Source organism: Camellia sinensis, chromosome 15 (genome assembly GCF_055761805.1).
Source record: "Camellia sinensis isolate YWXY chromosome 15, ASM5576180v1, whole genome shotgun sequence".
In the NCBI taxonomy this organism is placed as follows: Eukaryota; Viridiplantae; Streptophyta; class Magnoliopsida; order Ericales; family Theaceae; genus Camellia; species Camellia sinensis.
In genome coordinates, this window is record NC_138975.1 from 12978870 (window position 1) to 12995118 (window position 16249).

A 16249-nucleotide genomic window follows, 5' to 3' on the forward strand; every position below is an offset into this window, starting at 1 on the left:
ATGATCTTAAAGACTTAATTATGACCAATAGTCAAAAGATCTTAACGAGTATATGGGCTTTGACATAAACTAAGCATATAGGTTTTACAACAACTATAAATGAAACAAATAATTATGAAGATATAAAATACAAAAGATACACAAAAAAAACTTAGACGATTTTTTTTTTTTTTTTTTATAACATAAAATACACCATACAAACTTATATATGTATCTAAAATTTATGCATAGATAGAAATACTTACATAGCTTAATCCTGCTTTGAAAAGCTCTTCACCAAGCTCTGATACCAATTACAAAACTAAAAAGGAAACGAGCTTTTTACTATTTTTATAAAGGAATTATGGTGGAATTATGGAATTAACGTAGAGAAATTAGAGACAAAGAAGGAAGCTCAAAGATGGAGAAAATATAGAGAGAATTTACATATCTCATTATGTTGGCATAAAGGCCAATATATAAACTTACAAGAGGGGAATACAAACAAAATATAACTTATTACATATCTAACTTCATATCTAACATATCTAACTTTGTAAGACTTTACGTCTAAAAGTTGCCAATTTTTCTAACTCTTTAGGCAAGCCTAGTCATAAGCATTTTGAAAAATCTTCCTAAAAGTAAATACAAAGAGATAATAAATACAAAAAGACTACAATTATTTACTCTTTGCTACAATTTTTACAATTATATACACTGATACACACTGTCTACTTTACCATATAATGGAATGGTAGGCAAAAATAATCAAAGTACAGTTGATAGATTGATTGACCCAATTAAGTAGAGTTAAGCCCTTTTGATAAGTAATTATTCAAAAAAAAATCAAAAATTTCTTCCTCCTTATTTTACTTTTTTGCATTTTTTTTTTTATTGTGAAAGTCAAAGTCTATTTGTAAACCTATTTTTTTTCACCTAATATTTTAACCAAAAAATCACTAAAAAAAAAAAGCCACTTTTCAAGCAGGTCATCAGTTCAATTGGTCATAATTTTTACATCTTTAAGAAATACAAGAGCAGCACCTATTCAAGTGAGTTATATTCCAGAACACAAGATATAGTAATAAACAGACTGCCTACCTAGTTTTACAATACATAAACACAAGATATAGTTACAATCATTAATATAAATTAGCTGAATCCTATAGAACGTGTCTTCAGCACTTCAACCACCTCTAACTGACATAACAACCATTAGTGTTGTTCTCAAAAGCATGGCGAAACAGCTCCAAAGAAACCCGACAACAATAAATATGCAGAGAGGATAGAGGCTGTGTATTCTACAATAAGGTAGTACATATTGGATTTGCAAAGAAATGCTCTTGGCAAATCAACGTTTGTTTTTTGAAGCTTTTCCCGAGAAGACCACTCAGTATGGCAGGGGGATCACTGGATGTAGTCTGATACATCTTCCGCGCAATGATGTAATTATCCATAATCATCAATTTTAAGAGGTTCTTGCTGCTCTGGAAGAGATTTAAATTCAATTATTAGGCATCTTAGCATGTGAAAATGATGGATAACAATAGAAAGCAGCAACTATTTTAGTGTGAAATAAGAAATAATTTATGATCCCTTCATTGTCGTTAATATAGAAACGTACAACCAATCACCCATCTAAGTCTACGGAAAAAAATAATAATAGTAGTGTAAATACAAGGTAAAAAAACATACCTGAGGATTCAATACATTCATTCGTATAAGAATATCATCCTGCAATAAGGAAAAGATTTATTAAAAATTTTAAACCAACATTGGAATGTTTAGAAATTTAGAACAGATCTAATTCCTTTGCAATATTTCTAAAAGGGAAGACAGAAGGTTGGAAAATCTAAATGTTCAGATCCTAACTTCACTGATTTTTATTTGAGTGCTGCTATTAGCGCCTACCAAAATTTTTTGGACCCCCCATTTTATAATTTTTTTTTATTACAATTATACTCTAAAGTAAAATTACATTAAAAGACATTATTAAATGGAACACCCACCTATCAATAAGAACTAATACTCTATAATATTGGACACCCACCCCCATCCCCACCCCCACCCCCACCCCCACCCCCACCCCTACCTCCAACTCCAACTATACGTATTCCATGTTTGTAAACCCTAAACCTATTACTTTTCATAACCAACTAATATAAGCCCTAAATCTATTATTTTTCTTAATCATCTTAAATCCTGAATCTGTCATTTTCATCACCATCATTAACGCTATTGAACTTGAAAGTTTTGCTTCAAGTATAACGTATACTTCATCACTTATTTTGCTGTGTAGAGCAATGGAGGATGAGGACAACAATTCTAGTGAGACCGGCGTTCCATTAATAAGTTTATGTGTCTTGTATTAATATTCTCGGTCGTTCTCGGTTGTTCTTGTTTCGTTCGAGCTGTTCGGTACTGGTTTGCTGACTGTTAGAATTATGTTCGGTAATACAGTACTGAACATAATCCTTTCGTTTAATACATAGGTTCCGAACATTAATGCAGATAGTCAGTTATGTAATTTTCTTTGTTAAACTAACTTAGAATGGAAAAGAGTGAATTGGAATGGATTTAAGTTATGTATTTTGAATGGATTTAATTCATGTTATTTTAAGTTGTGAATTGGAATGGATTCAAGTTACACAGTGATGAACAAATTTTGTTCGGACATACAGTGCTGACAGGATCATTATTGTTCGACAAAACAGTTCTGAACAAAATACATTTTTTCGGCTACACAGTGGTGAACAAATTCAAAATCATCACTCGAATCTGCTGATCTCCTATTGAGATTCTTGAATTCAGGGCATTTAGATGAAAGCTTTAATCTGATTCTTCTGGCTTGTCTTCAAAAACCCAGATGTAAAAATTGAGATTCTCAAAGAAATCAATGAGAAATCCGAAGCCCCGATCTACGAAGAAGTGAAAGACATGGTTTACACACACGCGTCGCTGAGCGAGACCATGAGACTCTACCCATCCATCCCCATTGACGGAAAGTAAGCTTTAAAGAACGACGTGTTGCCGGATGGGACAGTAGTGAAGAAGGGTATGAGAGTGAATTACCATCCTTACGCAATGGGGAGGTCGGAGGAACTATACTAGACCAAAGCTCCAAACTCTGAAGATTGAGTGAGTCAGGGAAGGAGAGGGATGAAAAATTAGGTGGGTGTGCATTTCATTGTGAAAATATTATGGTTTAGGGTTGGGGTCCAAAAAAATGGGAGGTCCAAGGAATTTTGGTAGGTGCTAATAGCAGCCCTCTTTTATTTTTATAACCAATTTCTAATTTTGTATGATTTATTGGTCTCAAAGTACACTAATTAAGGCTAAGAATAAAAGTAAACACTGGATATTACCACTGGTCACACCTATCCACCATGGAAAGACAGTAAACTTATAGTTAGCACAACAATATTGAACCCACTCCTACATGATTTTGTAATGCTAACTAACAGGTACATTTTAAAAGCAGAAGCAGAAGAAGAAGAAGAAGAAGAAGAAGAAGAAGAAGAAGAAGAAGGAGATGATGATGAAGCAGAGAAAGCCTGATCATAAAATTTTAACCTTCAACAATCTGTCAACATTTATCAATCAAGAAGACCAAGGAAAGTCACAGCTACACCATAAAAACACAACTTTGAAAAACAACTTTGTATTTTCAAGCATTAGAAAAACAAAACAAATTAAATTTAGGGGAAATAACATTGCAGCATAGAAGACCAAAACTGTTTACAAATAGGTGGGGATGGCACACTAAAAACTTGAACCAAAAAAGATTCCCACCCATGTGTAAATCTTTTCCCCATTTCCCACCGACATGATATTTCCCCTTAAATTTAAGCTACTGGAAAAATTCTTATTGCAGCCTCTAGTTACTAGCAGCAGCATCACCAAAAAGCAGAATGCTTCTTAAATTCAAAGTAATTTGAACATTTGCAAAATGACTGTCAATAGATTCAATACTAGAAGTTCCTATAATTTTATGACTAATAAACAATTGCAAGTTATGATAAAATCTCTAAGTTTCTCATTTACATTACTCTCATTTTCTCTTTTGGTACGTTGTTACCTATTACTGAAGCCCAAACAAAAAAATTGTACTTGGACACACCAAAAGCTTATATGAGAAGAATTTTACCTCTAATATCCCCGGATTTTGCATCACAATGCCAAGAACACGGCGTACAAGTCCCTTGTAAACAATCTTGTTGATCGTACCATCTCCATTTACCCAAGGTAATATTGGCCTGACTAACAAGTCCGTTTCACTAGAGGTATGGAAAACCTCTTCAGGAAGATTTAGAATAGTGACCTTGTGCACCTCATCAGCGTTCGTGCTTGAATCCTTTGGTGTATTAGCACCATCATCATCAGGATTTTCTGACCTTTGGTTCAAATGCCCATCATCAATTTTGGAGATTGGTAAAGCCACCTCAACATCTTCATTAAGGGTGGCCTTTGAGGTCAAAAAATACTTGGACCGGTATAATGAATCAACAACATGGACAGAATCATAAGCATTGACCTGTATTATGAGAACAAATAGATTAGAATCAAGCTCAAATGTTTACACACAAATGTTAACTCATAAAAGTCGTTGATGGTATAGAAACATAGGTTTAGACTTCTCAAGGACAAAATGTGGGTTAGGCTAGCTACTTAGACTGCATAACAGATGACAATCCAAATCAATTTGAAACACAAATCCCATGAGGACTTCCAAACCTCTTCTCCTCCTATTTACCTAAACAACCAAATCACCACCTTCTGAGAAGAACTCAAAATAACCTTGCTGAAATCATTTCCAATACTGGTCAAGTCATGAGCTCATCAATATTTATCAACAAAAAAAAAAAGAAAAGTCATGGTCTCATCAACAAAACGTGTGGACAGCTTGTGCGTATAAGAGTTGGCAGCTATGGCTAAACATGGTTCTGGTGAACTAACTTGCCATCAGGATGATAAGAAAACAAAAAGAACATATTCAGCTTGAGAGCTGCCATCCAAAGGGACATCAGATGGGAGGTTACCCGCTAATGTGTGTGCTATGCACCACAGTACAGGAAACACATTACACTAGCACTTGCAAATCCAGAAGCTTATGAAAACAAAATAATTACAAATTACTATAATAAAATAAAACTAAGTAGTATAACTAACCTTTAAAGCACGCCCAAATGCTTCAAGTACTCCAACAATAAGTTCTGGCATATTTTTCCCTGAAAACAAACACCAAGATACAATCAATATGAAGGAACTCAAGATAAAAATAAGATCTTTCCTAAAGTTGAAAGCAAAGACACACATGATACAGACACAAACATGCCCACGAAGAAAATACACTGCACACCTTGCATATTCACGACCTGGGAGAGTTCTTCCATGCTCAAACCTTGGTCACCTGCCTTTTGAATGGCAGAGTAAGCATCCCTAAAGAGCTCAGGATTAAAAGGACTTGCTGCTTGTTGATTAGTTGATAAAGACATCAGATGTTCAACATAGCTTGTCATCGTTTCCCACTCTGACTCACTGGCAGCAACTGCCATAGGAATGTTGCTCCCCTCATCAAGGATTTCCTTGACATGGTCAGAAGGAAATGCAGTGCCACCAATATTTATGCTTGAAGATGTATTGACTTGATCATTTTCACCACAAACTAGTGTAGCATCAAGGATATCACCATCTTTGAAAAATTCTATGGCATCAATTCGTGAAATTATGGCACGACTTACAGATAACCTAATACCGGGAAAACCTTTTTCACGACGAGAAATAATCTCACCATCTCCGGCCAACGAAGACTTCAGTTGTTTCCCTTTGTCACCAATGCGAACTTCATTACTATCAGATTTACGTTTCAAAGTTCTCGAATCTTCAGCCTCTCCAACACCTTCATCTGGTAAGTATGGTGAAATTAACAACTCTCCAGAAAAAACTAGGGCAAACAAATGGAAAATGTCCCCACACTGCAAATCCGCAGTGAGATCAGTCCCCTCTTCCATCAGATCTTTTTCTTTTTCATGGAGCCAGCTATCAAACTTATCAGCCCGTTTTCCAGTATTAATTGGAAAGGGAGATGAAGAAATACTTTGCAGGAACTGTGGAGAAAGTACAAAGGGATTATCTCCAATACCTCCAACCTGCCCAAGATAGAAAGTACAAACGTAAGAGAGCAAAACACATGTAGAAAGCATTTATATTAGGTTGATAGAATTGCCAAGAAAATATCTACAGGTGAATCATGAATGAAGTAATTAACTGAAACTATGAGAGGGAGAGGGAGAGAGAGAGAGAGAGAGAGAGAGAGAGAGAGAGAGATGAGTGATGCTCAAGATTTAACCCTAAAAGTGAGCTTGAGTCACCATTCAACAAATAACCCTTTCAACCATGATATCTCATTCAAACCTTAACTAGAATGAAAAAAATTCCACACATTATTTTAATTTACTGATCTTTGTTTTGGTGGAGGCAAATACATAAGATATATGAACCATATAGGTCATGAATAAACCAATCAAATTACCTCATGTTTACAAGAACTTAGAAATAGGAAAACTAAAAAAGTAAAATGGAAATTAAAAATCTTTTTGCTGTATATTCATTTCTTTATTCAAATTTGGAGAATGTCCAATGCTTAAGACTGATACCCAAATGCAAACCCCATCACAAACCCAGCAGTATATCAAAGAATTGGATGAACAGAATTTTACCATAATTTTCTTCTCTCTAAGATAGTTAAAGGCAGCAAAAAGATCATGCTCAGAATAGCGCCGTAATGTTTCCGCAAGCAACTTTGGCACCTCTGGAGCTGTTGAGGTGCTCAGGAAGACAAGCTTAAATAGCTCTGCCGCATTGGAAACTGCTAATGATTCATGTGCCCTTCTACTAACACCAATCCCTTCATTCAAAAGCTTACTATACTTTCGAGGAAGGCGATGACGCCTTGATATCTGAGGATAAAATTTATTCCCACCACCATGGTTGTGAATTTCCTCATTAGGAATGAGAGATGGAACTAGTTCAGTTCCCGAGGGATTCTGCATATGGAAAGATTAACAATTTAAAAATATTAAACCAACATCATCAAATCCTCAAATGCATGAAACTAAATTCTGATGATGATGCATCAGCAGATACCTAGAGCCACATTACAGAGAGATACTGCGATACTACAGAATATAATGAAAAAATGAACATAACAACAACCTCAGATGTATGTCCAACCACAATTGATGACATCTGAATTAAAAGAGACGACTCCTATAAATGAACTATGAAACCATGAGAGACAATAGAGATTATCTTTCACCAATGAAATGTATAAAATCTCCCAAGTCATCTCCCATCTAAATAAAATGAACAAAATCAAACCAGTAAATACTTGAACTGTAGCTCCCCAAACACCGAGCTTGCTGATTGACTTACTCAAGCCTCACTTAAGTCATGACAGAAACAAATCACCATGCATGATTTTATTTATTTATTTTTATCGGCAACAATAGAAAGAGAAAATTATTAATAAAGAAAAGGATTACAAGAAAGGCGGGGGACAATAAGTTCTCCAAAAAGGAAAAAAAAAAAAAAGTAAGCAAAGCCTCAAGCTGTCACATATTGCCCTGCAATCACTTTGATTTCACACAAAAAAAGTGGGATTCCCTCAAAAAGAAAGGACAATAAATGATAATTGACCCATAGTTCAACTGTAAAAGGAATTTGTGACTTACATGTCCTTCAGCATCTAAATATGACCATTCCTCTGCTCCAGAACCACCTCTTTTAGATGCATCCAGTTTAGCCATCCATTTGCAACGGATAACCTCATCAAGGGCTTTCTTAATATTTTCATCATTAAAATCGTCCCACCTTTCCTCAAAACCCAACTCTTCATTACATTCAACACTACTAGAGAAATTCTTGTGACAATCTTTCCCAAACAAGGAATCCCGAACTATCACGCTGTAATCACCATGGTTTAACGATTTGTTTTGCAATCTTTCAAGATGTTTGGCATATCGTTCGCTAAGCATGTTACAAAGTCTCATCACAGAACTTCTAAACTTTGAATCACTGTTCAGTAATGCCATTCTTCTTCTGCAGGCATCAGGAGGCGCTGGAAGATCCAGAAGTGAAGACCAATCTGTGCGGTGAAATTTTGCCCCAAGAGCAGCACGATATCTTACGTACTCCATCACCAATTGCCTGAGAGATGAAATCATTTATGTGAAACATAGGGCTAAAAACATACTTCATACAAAGAATTCAGACTGTAAAAAGAACTGAACGTATTGTCAAGTAGACCACAGACATTCCAAATGTAACACCCCAGATTTACATGTCTCATTATGTCTACGGATCGTTATACTTTTCATGTATTATCCTGCTAATAAATATAGGAATTTTTGAGTAAAATTTGAACATGTGCTGTTTCACTTGGTTCAAAAATCTTCTTACATTGGTGTGCATCCTTCAACAAAAATGTGCATGTGTGAATATTTGAATTTTAATGTTCTTATGGAAGTTGGAATTAACACATGAAATTTTAGAGAATAAAGTATGGAGTCCGCACGGATAAGATTGTTAGAATGTGTTAGAATATTTCCTATTTTATTCTTATGTATATTCAGTATCCTTATTTTATGCCTTAGGACACTCCTGTAATTATGGTGATGATTTAATATAAAAGGGGATGAGATACCACTCATACCTCTAACCTTTTTTCTCCTCAAAATTGACATGGTATCAGAGCCATTCTAAAACCCTAGAAACCAGAACCCACCAACCACCATCACACCACCACACCAGCCGCCGACCCCCTAGGGTTCCGCCAGCACCAGTCACAACCTTGTAGGGCTCCAACAGTCCTCACCTCAGCCTCCTAGGGCTTCGACAGCACCCTATAGGCTCGTCAGAGCTTCCTTTTTTCGGTGCCCAGGCTTGTCGGTAGGCTTTGAGGTGGGATCGGGGGTGTTTTTCTCCCTCCGCAGACTGTCGATAGTCTCTCAGGAGCTCTGGTTCAATCGGCGATCACCTCGTTGTCTGTCTTCTCTCTGGTTCAGTCGTCTCTCTCTTGGTCTGGTTGCATTAACGTCATTAATTTGTGTCCTTGGTGCTTAGTCTGTTTATTCATGTAATTCTCTACTTATTCTGTTTTCTGTCTTCTTCTTCTTCTTCCAAAAAAAAAAAAAAAAAAAAAAAAGAGGTAAAAAAAAATGTTCTCTAAAATTCTTTTTGTTCTGTTTGGTATGTTCTCCCATCTTCTGGGTTTGTGATTAGACTGGTGTTTGTTGTGAGGGTTTCTTAGTAGAGTATTCATGGCGGAATTGACTAGTAAATCTACTACTATGACTGATTCCCTCAATACTGGCCAAAAAATCACCACCTCTCTCTTTAATAGTCAGAATTATTTAACGTGGTCGCAGAGTTTGACTATTTTTTTGAAGAGCAAAAGGAAGCTGGGATATGTTAATGGGCGCATTCAGGCCCCCAATACCACAAATTTGGGTTATGATCAGTGGAAGATTACCAATTCTCTTATCATGGGCTAGTTGATTCATTCTATGGTTCCAGAGATTGGTGAGGGATACTTGTCTATGGACACAGTACAAGATATTTGGGAGGCTGTGGCCACTACGTATTCCCGCAAAGGCAATTTTTCACAGACTTTTGAGTTGTGACACTCCATTGACCAGTCCGTCCAGGGTGAGATGACTATCCTCCAGTATTTTACTTTCCTTAGCAATGGGTGGAAGAGACTTGATCATCTTCAGGACTACAAGCCTATCTGTCCCACTGATTCTGCTGGGTATTGAAAATTTGTTGAGCAAGTGCAGGTCTTCAAGTGTTTGGAAGGTCTAAATGTGGAGTTTGATCATGTTAGGAGTCGTGTGCTTAGTATGGATGTATTTCCTTCTCTCCAAGAAGTGTTTGCTTATGTGCAGAATAAGGAGAGTCATCGCTTTGCTATACTTCCGTTTGTCTCTTCTGATCGATCTGCCTTAGTTTCTGCACCCTCTCGAGATGGGGATCGTGGTTCTCGTTCTCCTTCTGAGAAGGATACCCTCTTCTGTAATTATTGTCGTCACCCTCGCCACACCCTTGAGACTTGTTGGAAGTTGCATGGGCCGCCATCTGGGGGTCGTGGCGATCGTTCTGGTTCTTGAGGGGGTCGTTTTGGTCCGTTTAGAGGCCGAGAGCCCAATGCCCGAACCCATCATTCTGATACAGTTGAGCCACAATCCCCCGCTCCAATTATTTCCTCTGCCGATATCTCTGGGTTTTCTACTTCTGAGTTGAAGATTGCTCTTCGCCACTTGCTAGACCGTCTGGCATCTAATTCATCTTCAGGTAACTTTGCCCATTCAAGTGACTTAGCTTCTTCTACCAGTGCTTTCCTATCTCATCAAACATTGCCTTGGATTATCGATTCTGGTGCTTCTGACCATATGTCTGGGTCTTCTGATTTGTTCTCCGTATATACCCTTTCTTCAGGACAGGATAAAGTTCGAATTACTGATGGTACCATTTCTTCTGTGTCTGGGAAATGTTTAATTTGTGCCACTATTCCCTTTCTTTGTCTTCTGTATTACATGTTCCCAATTTTAGTGTTAATCTTTTATCTTTGAGTCGTATTACTCGGGACTTAAATTGTAGTGTGACATTTTTCCTGATCATTGTTTGTTTCAGGACCTTACCACGAGGGCGATGATTGGCATTGGTAGACACAAGAATGGTCTCTATATCCTCGATCAAGCAGATAGGCTAGCTCATTCATCCATTCAGTTACCATCTACCGAAGCAGACCTATGGCTGTGGCACCGTCGTCATGGGCATCCATCTTTTTTGTTACTTACGCATTTTTTTCCTTCAGTTTTTTTGAAAAATAATGTTTCTAAGTTTCACTGAGAGTCGTGTCAACTTGGAAAACGCCACAGAGCGTCTTTTACTCCTTCTATTAGTAAAAGTTTAATTCATTTTTCATTGATTCATTCTGATGTATGGAGTCCCTCTCGTTTTGTGTCTTTAAAGGGTCAACGATTGTTTGTCACATTTATTGATAATTGTTCTAAGACCACCTGGGTGTATCTTATGAAGGACAAATGTGAGATTTTTTTTGTATTTCAAAATTTTCATAAAATGATTTGCACTCAATTTAGGGCGGTTGTCAAAATTCTACATTCTGATAATAGGGGAGAATACATTGACTCTGGCCTTGCCAGCTATTTTGCCACTCATGGTATAATTCATCAAATTTTTTATACCAATACCTCTCAACAGAATGGTGTTGCAGAGCGTAAAAACCGCCATCCTTTTGATATTGCGCGTTGTCTGTCCTTTGAAATGCGTGTTCCTAGATCATATTGGAGGGGAAGCTATTCTCACTGTAGCCTTCCTCATCAATCGTCTGCCTACCTAAGTTCTCAACAAACACACTCCTTTTCAAGTTTTGTTAGGGTCCCACTTTTCTGGTTTCTCCATTCCTCCCAAAACCTTTGGGTGTGTGCTTTGTTCATAACCATTCTCCTACCTGTGGTAAGATGGCTCCTAGGTCTATTCGATGTGCCTTCCTAGGTTACTCTGTTGCCCAAAAGGGCTACAAGTGTTATCATCCCCCTTCTCAGAAATAGTTTCTCTATGGATGTGTCTTTCTTTGAGTCTCAGCCCTACTTTCTATCCACCCTAGTGTCCCAGTCATCCCTTCAGGGGAAGCCTTGGTGTCAAGCGATTCCTGTTAAAATATAGAATGTTATAATATAGAAACATTTCCTATTTCATTCTTTTGTATATTTAGTATCTTTATTTATGCCATAGAATACTCCTGTAATTATGCCAATGAGTTAACATAAAAGAGGGTAAGATATCACTCATACCTCTAACTTTTCTCTTCTCTAAATTTACATGGTATCAGAGCCACAATAAGAGGAACCTACCACCTTGTCTGAGTTCGTCGCACCCCACCCAACGCAGCCGAAAGTCAGGCGACTCTCCTATGGCAGTCGCAGCCTCTGTCGACAGCCTTAGCTTGCTTCTCTAGGCCTGTCGACAGCACTTGGTTCGTCGCCTAGTGTCATCATGGTCACCTGGTTGGTCGCTTAGTGCTGGTTGATCGACTGGTGCTTTTCTGGCCCTCTGGTTGGTCGTCGGGTTTTGTCTTCTTTCTTTCTTCTCTCTTTATTCTCTGTTTGTCCTTGTTTTCTTCAAAAAGAATGTTAAAACCTATCACCTACTTCACCCACTAAACCTAACCCACTACACCACTACCACCTCACCTACTCCACTAAACCCACTACACCACTACCACCTCCACTTCACCTACTCCACCTACCACCTACTACCACCTACTCTTCTATATATAGGAATCATTGTAGCATTTAATAATTCAACAATTACAAACATCAATCAATAATACAATTCTCTTTTTCTCTTTATACATTAAATTTCTACATGGTATCAGAGCAAGGTTAAGCACTTAGTATTTTTCGCTTCACCGGCGGGCGGCAACCTCGCCTTGGCCGTCCGCCGGACCTCAACCTAATCTGCTAAAATTTTTCTACACATACCTTGAAATTTCCTTTCTGAGTGCACTACTGTTCAGTCACCGGAGACCACCACCGCTTGCACGTCGATGTCCCTTTGCCAAAGCTCCGTCGCGACACCGGCCTTCCTTGCGTCTGGTTTCAATCCCCTGCTATTCCAAGCCACAAAATAGGGCACGACTTTTGAGGGCTCGATATCTATATCCATGTATATCTTTTGGGCAGTCTATATACACACTCATACAGTGTCTTCTACACCGGTAACATGGTACAAGGGCCCAACCCTTCTTGATGCCCTCGACATGATTACAGAGCCCAAGAGGCCATCAGACAAGCCTCTTCGTCTCCCACTTCAGGATGTCTACAAGATTGGCGGTATTGGTAATTTGGCCCACTTTTTTGATCAACACCAGCATATAGTTTCAAAGAGATAACTATATTATATAATTTTTTCTATTTTAAAATATTTTTCCACCGTCCAAACCTTTTTTTTTATCTTATATATATAAAAAATTGGATGGAACTCACGTGGGTGCTACTTTTTCTTTTTCTTCTTTCCACAGCCCAACTTTTCCTTGAACCTCAATTTTTTATTATTAAAAATAAAAAAAATAAAAAAAAAATTCATTCCATCTAATTTTTCTGCTCAGTCTTGTACCTTCAAGCCATTCGGATTTGCACAATACACTCATTTTATTTCTATCGGGATTTCGCCCTGATCACAATTTTACACCAAAAAAAAAAAAAAAAAAAAAAAAAAAAACAACAAACCCAAATAACCACATCCACAGGCGGGATTTTTCTTCTCTACTCTGCCGCCGGTCTCTTCTTCTTGCCTCCGTCCTGAGCGGCCCTTGCCGGTGCTGCCTCCGTGTTTTCCACGCCGCCCAGCACGTTCACTCCCCCATACTCCTCCACTGCAGCATATGGCGGACCTCCAAATCGGAACATCACGGTGGCCTTCCGCTTCAGCTCCTTATTTTCCGCCTTTAGCACACTTATCTCTGCTCGCGCATCCTTATACATGCGCTGGAGCATAGCCAGTTGGGCGTTTAACTGCTGCACCTCATTTGTCCTACTCTGCAGCCGGTGCGACAAGTTTGTGACCGCAGTCATGGTTTCCACACATGACTTCAATGTATACTGATTGGCTTCCACATCCGATTGCACTGCCATTTTTTGCTCCACCGACCGCATCGGAAAGTTCAACGGAGCAAAACCAGAGGTGTTTGGTTGAGGTTCACGGGCCACCGCACCTGTTATCTCTCCTGTTGACTCGTTGAGGTCGGGAAAGAGAGTGAGCAGACCACGGGAAGATGAGGCCATGTTCTGGGTAGCTGAACGGGAAGAAGAGGCCATGTTTTTTGGGTTGCTGAGTGTTTCCGAGAAGGGTTGGATACAGAGTATTTACAGATTGTTTCAGAATGACAAGTTCAGAGGTTTCAGTCTGGTTTGGTTTCCTCCGCCTCCGCATTGGTTTATATTGACACTGACGACGCGGCCGACACGCCGCTCTGTCGCTCACGTGCCTCGCCGCGTCTCGGGCTCACCTTTTGATGGCTCGACGCTTTCTGTCGGGCACGACTTTTGATGAAGTGGGCGCGCCTTTTGAGGGCGCAACTTTTGATGGCACGCCTTTTTATGGATTGGGCACGCATTTTGATGGCACGTTTTTTTATGGATTGGGCACGCCTTTTGATGGCACGCCTTTTTGAAAAATTAGGCACACCTTTTGAGGGTGCGACTTTTTAAGGGTCCGACAAGACTCTGTAAACTGTCCCGACATTGATTCCGGTTAGCTCCTTCATGGGTCCGACAAGACTCTGTAAACTGTCCCTACATTGATTCCGGTTAGCTCCTTTATGGGTCCGACAAGACTCTGTAAACTGTCCCGACATTGATTCCGGTTAGTTTCTACAAGGGTCCAGCAAGACTCCGTAAACTGTCTTCTACAACGGTCCGACATGACCCCATAAACTGTCTTCTACATCGGTCCGACACGAGCCAGTGTCTTCTACATCGGTCTTCTACAACGGTCTGACACGACCATACAGTGTCTCCTATCCTCTTTTATTTTTTATGTATTTTCTTGTTTTGTTACTCTCTCCAAACTCAAGTTGGTTAGTTCCTATCCCCCTTGAGTTTGCGGGGGGCTGTTAAAACCTATCACCTACTTCACCCACTAAACCTAACCCACTACACCACTACCACCTCACCTACTCCACTAAACCCACTACACCACTACCACCTCCACTTCACCTACTCCACCTACCACCTACTACCACCTACTCTTCTATATATAGGAATCATTGTAGCATTTAATAATTCAACAATTACAAACATCAATCAATAATACAATTCTCTTTTTCTCTTTATACATTAAATTTCTACAAAGAACAACAACACACACATACACACCAAAATAAAAAACCAAAATCTTAATTTTATGATTTTCTAGTTTCTATTGTGCTTGTTCCTCCACCATCTTCCGAGTTTGTAATTGGTCTTGAGTTTGAGGGTTGCTTAGTAGAATATTCATGGCAGATTGCACTAGTGAGAGTCAACAACTTCTCAACTGCTTAAGAGCAAGAATTCCGTTATACCTTCTACTATGACTGATAATCTTAACCCTAGCCTTAAAATCACCACTTCTGTAGTCAATGGTTAGAACTATCTAGCGTGGTCACAGAATCGAACTTTTTTCTTGAAGAGCAGAGGGAAGATGGGCTATGTCAATGGCAGGATACAGGCACCCACCACTACGGACCCAAGTTATGATCAATGGGAGATCACCAACTCCCTCATTATGGGTTGGTTGATACATTCTATGGTCCCAAAAATCGGAGAGGGCTATCTCTCTATAGACACTGCACAGGATATTTGGGAGGCAGTGACTACCACTTACTCCCGGAAGGGGAACTTCTCCCAGACTTTTGAGTTGCATCGCTCCATTGAAAGGTCGGTACAAGGTGAGATGACTATCCTTTAGCATTTTACCTTCCTTAACAATAGGTGGAAGCGACTTGATCACCTTCAAGATTACAAACCTGTCTGTCCCACTAATTCTGTTGCTTACCGGAAGTGAGCGAGTCTTCAAGTTCTTGGAAGGTCTAAATTTGGAATATGATCCGGTTCCGAGCAGAGTACTTGGCATGGATGTGCTTCCTTCTCTTCAAGAAGCCTTTGCTTTTATGCAAAATGAGGAGAGTTGTCGTTCTACTATGCGTCCGGCTACCTCTTCTAACCAATCTGCCCTGGTTTCTGCACCCTCTAGAGATGGGGATCGTGGCTCCCGTCCTCCTTCTGAGAAGGATACGCTCTTTTGTGACTACTGTCGTCGCCCTCGCTATACCTGTGAGACTTGTTGGAAGTTCCATGGGCCGCCATCTGGGGGTCGTGGAGATCGTTCTGGTCCTCGTACGGGTCGCTCCGGTCAGTCTAGAAGGCAAGGGCCCAATGCTTGAACCCATCATTCTGATACAGTTGAGCCACAGCCCCAGCTCTGGATGTTTCTTCTGCTAATATCTTTGGTACTTTTGAGTTGAAGGTTGCTCTTCGCCACTTGCTAGACCGTCGGGCATCTAGTTCTTCTTTAAGTAACTTTGCCCATTCAGGTAATTTAGCGTTTTCTCCAAGTGCTTTCCTATCTTATCAAGCATTACCTTGGATTATCGATTCTGGTGCTTCAAACCATATGTCTGGGTCTTCTGATTTGTTCTCAGCATATA

General features: G+C 39.2%; 1 protein-coding gene across 1 annotated transcript in view; it reads right to left on the reverse strand.

Annotated features, from left to right (window-relative positions):
- Positions 1-971: 971 nt before the first annotated feature.
- LOC114283689 (B-block binding subunit of TFIIIC) overlaps positions 972-16249 on the reverse strand; it is a 35023-nt gene continuing 19745 nt past the window's right edge. The window contains exons 12-18 of the mRNA XM_028226566.2: positions 7713-8187; positions 6699-7025; positions 5339-6128; positions 5149-5207; positions 4127-4513; positions 1675-1713; positions 972-1466 (exon numbers count right to left, since the gene is read on the reverse strand). Coding sequence (XP_028082367.2) covers positions 1281-1466; positions 1675-1713; positions 4127-4513; positions 5149-5207; positions 5339-6128; positions 6699-7025; positions 7713-8187 — 2263 coding nt within the window. The 3' untranslated portion in view covers positions 972-1280. The remainder of the gene's footprint in view (positions 1467-1674; positions 1714-4126; positions 4514-5148; positions 5208-5338; positions 6129-6698; positions 7026-7712; positions 8188-16249) is intronic.